The 9715-nt window shown below is 35.1% G+C and overlaps 1 protein-coding gene across 1 annotated transcript; it reads right to left on the minus strand.

Moving 5' to 3' along the window:
- Positions 1-6400: 6400 nt before the first annotated feature.
- LOC110792006 (uncharacterized) lies at positions 6401-8351 on the minus strand. Its single transcript, XM_021996797.2, has 3 exons — positions 8256-8351; positions 7070-7831; positions 6401-6424 (listed from the first exon to the last, which is right to left on the minus strand). Exons 1-3 carry the CDS (start codon positions 8349-8351, stop codon positions 6401-6403), a joined length of 882 nt encoding a protein of 293 aa, XP_021852489.2.
- Between the last annotated feature and the right edge of the window lie 1364 nt (positions 8352-9715).

Here is a 9715-nt window from a genome sequence, read left to right on the forward strand (position 1 = left end):
GATTAGATTGCAAGTAGATTTATATTTCAGTTTCTTGAACTAGATGGACATGGTATGTTAGAAATCTTTTGCATAGATACTTATTGGATCTCGTATCGGATTGACCATGAGAACACTTTAAGAGATTAAATTCATGTCATAAGTTGTTCTCATTGATGGTGATTAGAACCATTCCTCAAAACATGAGTAATTATGGTTACTCGTTTGAAGATTAGTTCGCTTTAATGCTCGCTAAACGTCGCACCGTAAAAGGAGATTATAAAAGCAGTATTCAGGCGGATTATGAATCAAAGTGAGGGTTAATAGATTGCAAGATTGGATTGTCCTCCTATCTTTGATAGGACATGGTGTTGTTGTGTAACAAGGCCTCTCGAAGAGTTAGATACTGTGAAATTGCATGGCCGTGCTCAGAATGCTTAAGGCTTAACCTTCTGTAAAAGTTTAACAGTTGAACTCAGTGATCCGAGAAACATTTATGGACCTAATAAGGATGGCTTGGAGCTTGCCATATGTTCAGCAAGTAACATTAAGCGACAAAGGAATGTGAATGCACACTTGTCTAAAGGACAAGTGGGAGACTGAAGTAAGTATGTCCTTCGCCCAAGGTGCATTAGTCTAATACCAAGGTTCAGATTAATTACGAATAACTAATTCAGTAAGATCAAGTGATCAGAATAGCTAGCTGGAGCAACGCTTTCAATCAGTGAGTTCTAATCCTTATTAGGGTCACATCTTACTCTTGACTGAACCTTCAAAGCCACACCAACGACAGGAAACAGATCGGCGGATTAAATAAATTGGAAATTCATTTAATGGCTTTTCGGGAAATTAGTCCGGAAAACATAATTATACCATTTAATATTGGATCGTGAAATTGCATATCGTATTGCATATATTCGTAAGCTAGGCGAAATGAATAATTGTAACATACGACATTGGATCGTCAAGTACGAAACGATAAATAAATTGTCGAAAAATTGTATCATACGACATTGGATCGTCAAGTACGAAACGATAAATAAATTGTCGAAGGACAACTTAATCGCAACACGAAAGCAACCCACGAGCCGGAGCGTACAAGCGCAAGGCCCATGGGCGCAGCGCGTATGGAAATGCAGCGCTGGCACAAAGGCCTTGGTCGTGTGGCGCGCGCGGAACAAAGCACAAGATAGCAAGCAGCAGCCATGGCCCACGGCCCAGCTCGATGATGTGCGTGCCTGCACCCCTCGTGGGCTTGCTGGCCGGCCAGTGGCCTTATGACTTGGCCGATTAGCTTGCTAATGTTACTAGGTTATTTTAATACCTATGTACATGTTTTCCAACACACAATTCAGATTACTCACAACCCTACGAAAAAGGAAAACCCTAATTTCTCTTTTGCCTCCATTGTTGAGTATTTCCCAAAAGATTCAAACCTGATCAATATCTAAGCTATCAACAATCAAGGCGGATCTGCACTGTTGGTGAACCAAGTAGAGGAACTACAATTAGAGTTATTGTCCATGTTCGTTGACATAAGTGGAAACATGCTACAAACGTATGTATTGTTTAATTTGTAGTTCATATATGCTTCCTGACTTTGGGGGTATTTCTCTTTCATTTATGTATTTAACCGTAAACCCCAACAAGGCCTCCATAGACTCTAAACTTTGTATTTTTCTTTTGAAATTTTAATATTCGTTCCTAGCTTGCATAAACAAAAAAAGACTAGTTACATTAATAATAAACAATCACGCGCCATCTACAAAAAAGTAAAAAAATTAACAATGAAATATCATATTTAAACAAATAAAAACCCCATGGCGGTAAAACTACGATTGTTATGGACGAGATTTGACAATTCTACATACCCTCTTTTATAGCATTATTTGATACAACCTTCTACAAGGGGGTTTAACAATCTGTTGAATTATATGCTCTAATTCAATTTATCATAGACTAAGATTTAACCTCGGTTGCGTGATAGAGTGCTGCCAACCTATCAAATAATAACATAACTTGGTCTCTCTAATGGGTAGAAAGGAAAAGCAAGGGTCGATCCACGAGGAGTAAGGGAAGCACTATTAAAATACTGGCATATGATAAGTTAGGCCAAGTCTATTTTTGGGATGATGATTTTTGGGTTAAAATGAACAACAATTAAAAAGGACCTTGGAAAAGGGTATCCACCAATTACATAATTCAGAAACCGAGCAATCAAAATGAGAAAGAAACAACGAGATCAATTAAAGGGAATCATTCATCCACTGGGTACTCTAACTACTCTTTCAAGCTAGTTAGATAATGTCTTAATCTCCAACCAAATACCTATTTTCATGGCTAAGACATTCAACTAAGCATACCCATAAATATAATGAACATAAAAATCAAATAAATTCCCCTAGACTATGTAGTCCCTATTTTTATGGTCCTCTAAGCCTAATGATCAATTTGAGGCAACCCCTTAACTTCACCGATCCTTCACTAAGAGTACCTAAATAATGCCATTATGATGGCCAATCACGCAAACATTCATGAAATATCAAATCAATTAACCAAATTCATCCCAAGTGAAAACCCCATGTTCAATTTATAGATTCATAAGCTCATCAATGGCTTCAACCCATTCCGAAGTAAAACAACTACTCACAATTCATTCTAAAAAGTAAGAACAAAGATACTACAACTAATAACATGAAATCAACACTAATCTAAGACAAACAAGTAATTAAAAGTGAAATAATTCAAAAATAAGTTAATTAAACAATAAAACAAGAGATGGGGTAAGAAATTCTCATTGATATTGCAAAAAGTCTCAAAATCTTCAAGTTTCCTTCTTAGATTCTTCAAAATTCAAGCATTCAACAAGTTTCTCTCACTTTCTATCTCTAGAAAATGAGAGTATATCACTCTAAAAATCCTAAGATAAAAACTAACTAATACATTACTCTCCCCCTTGAAAATTTCGTACAATGGGGTACTTGTACCAAGCAACACAATAATCTCCGTCAAAACAAGAGTTCGCTGAACAGGTGGTCGCGGCCAGGGTGAAGTAGCGCCGCCGCGATAGGAAAACTGGGCATAGAGGCAGAATATTCCAGTATCTAAATTTTGGCCCGGGATAAAATAGGTCGAGGCCGAGGAAGCCTTCGTGGCGGGGATGGAGATATCGCGGCCGACCAGGAAGAGGCGCGCGGAGTTTCTGACATAGACAGCTTCAAACAACCATAACTACTTTGTTACTCGTAGAAAAAAGGCGTGTGACCATTCGTTGGAAAGATTTCTGACTAAGCTTTAATCTCCAACTTTAAACATATGAAAATATTGAGTATAAAATAGTTATAATCGTTTTAGTTTGATCATTGTGCACAAGTCTTGCAAAATTCTTCCAAATTGCTTTATTTCGCTCCACTACCCTTCCATATTTTGTGCGTGGCATGAAACATTCAAGGTGCAAACCTATAACATTAAACACAAGGGAGAAGTATCAAATCATAGAAAAGTGACAAAGTTAACTAAAATTTACAAAAGGCCTATAACTATAACAATTATCCAAATTAAGGAAAATAAGCTAGAAATAAATGCATAATGTGGATGGAAAAATGATAAAAATGAGAGAAAATAAGCACTTAATAGTTGACAAACTACCATTTATCATTGCATTATCCATAAATTTCGATCAACGAAACATGTTAACTGAAAAAGAGAAAACAAACTCTAAAAGCTCTCTCTATCTCTCTCTCTCTCTCTCTCTCTCTCTATCTCTCTCAGGTTTAAAAAAATCAGGATTTTTTTAGGCCAGAAGAAATTTGGCTATTTCCAGCCCTTTCTCTTCAATTTTGTTTTCTTTTTTGCATTTGATTTCCTTAAAACTACATAGTAAGTGTAGTAAGTACCTCTATGGTGGGTTTGATTCTATTTTTAAGTTTTGTGTGTACGTTTAGTTTTGTTCAGGTTGTTTCTTTGGTAAAGATTTGTGCGACATTGAAAAGGAAGTCAATCATTCGACTACAATCAGACGAAAATCATATTTATCGCGGCTACAACAGATCTATAGATCCCCTCGCCAAAGAAAGCTGTAAATCACATCGATATAAAAGAGGTTATAAAGAATGTTCGATATACCACGATCATAGCTATGGTGAAATAAAGTTTTTATTTTATTCAAATGTAATGTATTTGTTAGATTCATACCTTAATGTAGATGTCGTGTAATTTTTATCAATAAATTCATTTGATTATGTATAAAAAAAACTCTAAACTCTCTAAAAGATAGAACAAAAACCCCAATTATAAGTCAATATATTTTCGAAAAGTTGAGATTTATGGAACTTATAATTATAATGTTATGGACGTATCTCAGTATGTTCTACTACTTCTATTAAAAAGAAAAAAGTATAAATATTATACTTACAATTGATAATCAATATAATTTTGAAAAATATGTAAAAGATAATCAAACCGTTGACCACTCTTCTAACAATAATATAATCTTTGAGTAATTCTGGAATTTTTCAAGATTTGGGGTTTATCTTCCACAAACAGTCTTTGACAGGTTAGTGACCAACAAAATTGGCAAACATAACACGTGTCTCTCTCTTAATTTATATAATTTTAATTTAATCAGAAATACCTTTTAATTTCTAAGAAAATATAATTAATTTTTAAAAAACATATTTTTACCTTACTCTCTCTTTCTTCCCCACCCCCACCCCCCACCCCCAAAAAAACCCTCACCACCACCATGTCTCACCTTCCTCCCTCCTTCCCCCATTGATATTCTCTCTCCCCTCCTCGTTTTCTTTCTATCTCTCTACTTCCTGCTTCTCTCACCCACCTGCATAAACCCAAGAAATGCATACCAGCAAGAGGAGTGGGCTCGGGTGTAAGGAACAAGTCGACAAGCAGAATCATAGCATTGAATTGTGCGGAAGGAGAGAGAGTGGTGGAGAAGAAAGCGAGATAGTGGTTCTACTAGCGGTGGAGGTAGTGGTAGTGGTGGTGTTGTTGAGTAGGAGGAAAAGGATAAAGAGTGAAAGAGGAAAGGAGCAGGAGGGAGCAGGAGGGAGCTAGAGTTTAGGGTGTTTGTTAGTGAAAGGATGACAGTGGAGGGAGGAGGTAGATGATATTTTTTTTAATAATTAAGATAAATATAAAAATAATGTAAACCAATTAAAGAGAGACGTGTGTCATATTTTACCTTTTAAAAAAACTACCACTTATCATTGCGTTATCCATAAATTTGGATCAACGAAACATGTTAATTGAAAAAGAGATAACAAACTCTGAACTCACTCTCTCAACGAAACATGTTAATTGAAAAAGAGATAACAAACTCTCTCTCTCTCTCTCTCTCTCTCTCTCTCTCTCCCCTCCTCTCTTTAAGGTTTAAAAAAATTAGAGTTTTTTTTAGACCAGAAGAAATTTGGTTATTTCCGGTCCTTTCTCTTCAATTAAGTTTTCTTTTTTGCATTTGATTTCAATAAAAGTACATAGTAAGTGTAGTAAGTACCCCTATGGAGGGTTTGATTCTAGTTAAGTTTTGTGCGTACGTTTAGTTTTGTTCAGGTTGTTTCTTTGGTAAAGATTTGTGCGGCATTGAAAAGGAGGTTATTTATCGTGGCTACAACAGATCTATAGATCCCCTCTCCAAAAAAAGCTGTAAATCACAGCGATATAAAAGAGGGTATGCAGAATGTTCGATATACCACGATAATAGCTATGGTGAAAGAAAGTTTTTATTTGATTCAATTATTATGTATTTGTTAGATTCATATCTTAATGTAGATGTCGTGTAACTTTTTATCAATAAATTCATTTGATTATATATAAAAAAAAAACTCTAAACTCTAAACAAGATAGAACAATAACCCCAATTACAAGTCAATATATTTCCGAAAAGTTGAGATTTATGGAACTTAGAATTATAATGTTATGGACATATCTCAGTATGTTCTACTACTTCTACTAAAAAGAAAAAAGTATAAATATTATACTTACAATTGATAATCAATATAATTTTGGAAAATATGTAAAAGATAATCCAACCTTTGACCACTCTTTTAAAAATAATATAATCTTTGAGTAATTCTGGAATTTTCCAAGTTTTGGAGTTTATCTTCCACAAACAATCTTTGACCGGTTAATGACCAACAAAATTGGCAAACATAACACATGTCTCTCTCTTAATTTATTTAATTTTAATTTAATCAGAAAATCCTTTTAATTTCTAAAAAAATATAATTATTTTAAAAAAAAACACCTGCTTACCTTACTCTCTCCTTCTTCCCCTGTTGCACAACCCAGGCCACCCCACCCCACCCCCCCCCCCCCCCAAAACCCCACCACCACCATGTCTCACCCTCATCCCTCCTTCCTCCACTGATATTCTCTCTCTCCTCCTCATTCTCTTTCTATCTCTCTACTTCCTACTTCTCTCACCCACCTGCATAAACCCAAGAAATGCATATTAGCAGGAGGAGTGGGGTCGGGTGTAAGGAATAAGTGGACATGCAGGATCATAGCAGTGAATTGTTAGAAGGATAGAGAGTGGTGGGGAAGAAATCGGGGTAGTGGTTATACTAGCGGCGGAGGTAGTGGTAGCGCTGGTGTTGTGGAGTAGGAGGAGAAGGATAAAGAGTGAAAGGGAAAGGAGCATGAGGGAGTTAGAGTTTAGGGTGTTTGTTGGTGAGAGGACGACAATGGAGGAAGGAGATAGATGATTTTTTTTTAATAATTAAGATAAATATAAAAATAAGTAGACCAATTAAAGAGAGACTTGTGGCATATTTATCCTTTTAAAAAAATTGACATGCTATTAAAGGTTTTACTCCGTGTCACATATACTATTTGGCCGTCTTTTTTTAGGGTTAACATTTCCGACCATTTTTAGTAACTTTTCTATTTCACCTACTAATTATTTTTTTTTGCTAAGTAAGAAAGGATAATATTAATCACCAAAACAGATTACAAGCTAGGCTAACTCCAAAGGAAACGAACCAACTAGGTTGGACCCTTTCACAAAGGAGAAAGCAAAACAACTAAACAACTCTTAAAGAGTTAAAAACCATAAGCTATCCTTTCGACTTACTTTTCTAGGCATTACACTCCTAATTCGATCTCTCACAATCTGCTTGATTCTAGTAACAGTGCTATGCACAGTTGGGATACACTTATCCCATAAACTGCCATTCCTACTCCTCCATACAGAATACACAGTTGCTGCTAAAGCAGCATACCAGACTTGCCTTCGAAATTTGGTTTGATGACTATTACCAATTCTGCTAATGAGAATCTGAAGCCCACTGTGAGTAGTGTGAAAGCCAACCCAACTCTTGATCTCCTCAACACACCTCTTGCTATAGGGGCAAGCAAAAAACAGATGGTCATGGACCTCTTCTTGCTGATCACACAACAGACAGTTTGGGGAGGAGCAAACACCAATTCTGGCTAATCTTGCAGCTGTCTGTAACCTATCCTGAACAGCCATCCAACAGATGAACTTGTGCTTGGGTGTATTCAATCTATTCCAAACCATATGATCCCAGTGCACCAAGGGTTTTGGACCTATAAGTTTTTGATACACATCTTTCACAGAATAACAGGACATACTACTAAATTCAGCAATAGTGTAGTATTGCTTCAGGACTTCTTTTGTTTCACAAATCTTTCTCCAGTACCAGCTTGCAGAATTGTTAGGCTGGTACTCCCACCATTCCCCATCCTTGACATATACAGAGCTTACCCATTTGATCCATATACTATCTTGCTTTGTGGCCACAGCCCACACATACTTACCAATAGCTGCAGTATTCCATGTCAGAATATCTCTGAAGCCAAGACCACCCTCTTTCTTCTCACAACAAGAACTAATTATTTAGTACATCTAATTTCCTCTAGGGACTACAACTACATTAAACCATTATTTTCATTAGACTCATCTTCCCACCCTTCCAAATTATTATGGTCCCCACTCCCTTTCTTTGAGTTATTTTTATTAGATTCAACTCTCCTTACTTAATACGAGTTAAGATAATAAATGGGGTCTCGCCTTTTGAGTTTTTCACCATTTGGGACCTGTACTCTTTATTTCACCTTTGGGACCTCAACTTTATTTTCTGGCAAGTTAACTCACCGTTAACTCACCTTTAACCACAACATAAATAAATAAAATAAAATAAAATAAAATAAAATAAGATAACAATTTAAAACATTTAATTAAAATCTGAAAAGTTTAAATTGAATAAAATAGTCCCAAAAAGAGTTAAGCTAAAGACCAGGGTCCAACCTTTCACAATATTCACATTTGAGGACCTACATCTTTTTTTTTCACCTTTTGGGACCTTAAAGACAAATTTCGGTGAGTTAACCATAGTCTAACCTACTAACTGAAGGAGAAATATTATAATAACAATAAAAAAAATGCAAACATAAATATTAATGAAAAAATAATGGCCCAGGTGGATAGTATTGCTTTGTTTCAGTATGATTGATGGTTAGAACATACGGAGTACAAGTACTATTGAACTAATGGATTCCGATAGTAACATTAGGTTGCCATCATGCCATGTTTCTTGACTCTAGCAGTAATGCAACACATAGTAAAATAGTTCTAATCTTCTTCTACATAAAAAATGATAAGCAAATTAGTAAATTCAAAAGAAAAATAAGCGATAACCATATCAAAATTACCCAAAAGTATTTAGTGGCGTGCTTGTGAAAAAATCTTATGTTAATATAAATGTTTATTATCTTAAGAACTCTAATTGTTGAAAATAAATGAAATTATTATTATTATTATTATTTTTTTTATTATTATTATTATAATTATTATTATTATTATTATTATTATTATTATTAAATTAGAAATAACACATTAATTTATTTAGCCATAGAGTGATCTTATATATGTACGTAGCGCTTTAAAGTCACTAAAAAAATATACTAACATATACTTCGTACGTAGTAATACGTTAGATTTTTCATATTTTGACAATTTTCTTACAAATATGATCATTTCAATCGTGGGATGTATCGAAATTGAAAATAAAATAAACCACGGTTTATACAGAGTCAAATAACCTATGGACTAGATTTCATAGAAGGAGATTATCAACTAAACTGGCCATAATAGAGTGATGGAAAAATGTAACGAACAGGTGGTGATTTTACCTACTATGTACGAGTAGTTTTTAATTCTTTCTTTAATTTAAATCTTTGACCTCATTAATTAGGTACAATTCATTTAATTTCTTAATTTTCCCAAAAAGTAAATTAAGTAATTCAATTTCCTTTTTTTCAATGGACATACTCTGAAAACCAAACCAAGTTAATTTTAATTCAAGGACCTAAACTTTTAACTAGAGGGATTAACCTTTATCTATGTTTGGTTAAATTTGACTGGAAATTGAATAGTAGGTCTTGAAAGGTGAAAAAAAAGTATAGGTCCCAAACGGTGAAAAATGTAAAAGGTTAGACCCCCAACCTTTGGCTTAAGTCATTTAATTCTCATTGGCTAATTCAGTACCCTTGTTTATCGCCCCACAAATAATATGTTGACACATGTATTCGGGATGGCTGGTGTGTGAAAATTTGTGGATACCGCACCGCACCCGCCTCATTTGTGGCGGGGATTGGTACAACTTTGGCGGGTAGTAGGCGAGTGTGGGTATGAAAATCTATACCCGCCATGGGTAGTGGGTAGGTAGTGGATTTAAGGTCAAACCCCCTCCATACC

Source organism: Spinacia oleracea, chromosome 4, assembly GCF_020520425.1.
Source record: "Spinacia oleracea cultivar Varoflay chromosome 4, BTI_SOV_V1, whole genome shotgun sequence".
NCBI lineage: Eukaryota > Viridiplantae > Streptophyta > Magnoliopsida > Caryophyllales > Amaranthaceae > Spinacia > Spinacia oleracea.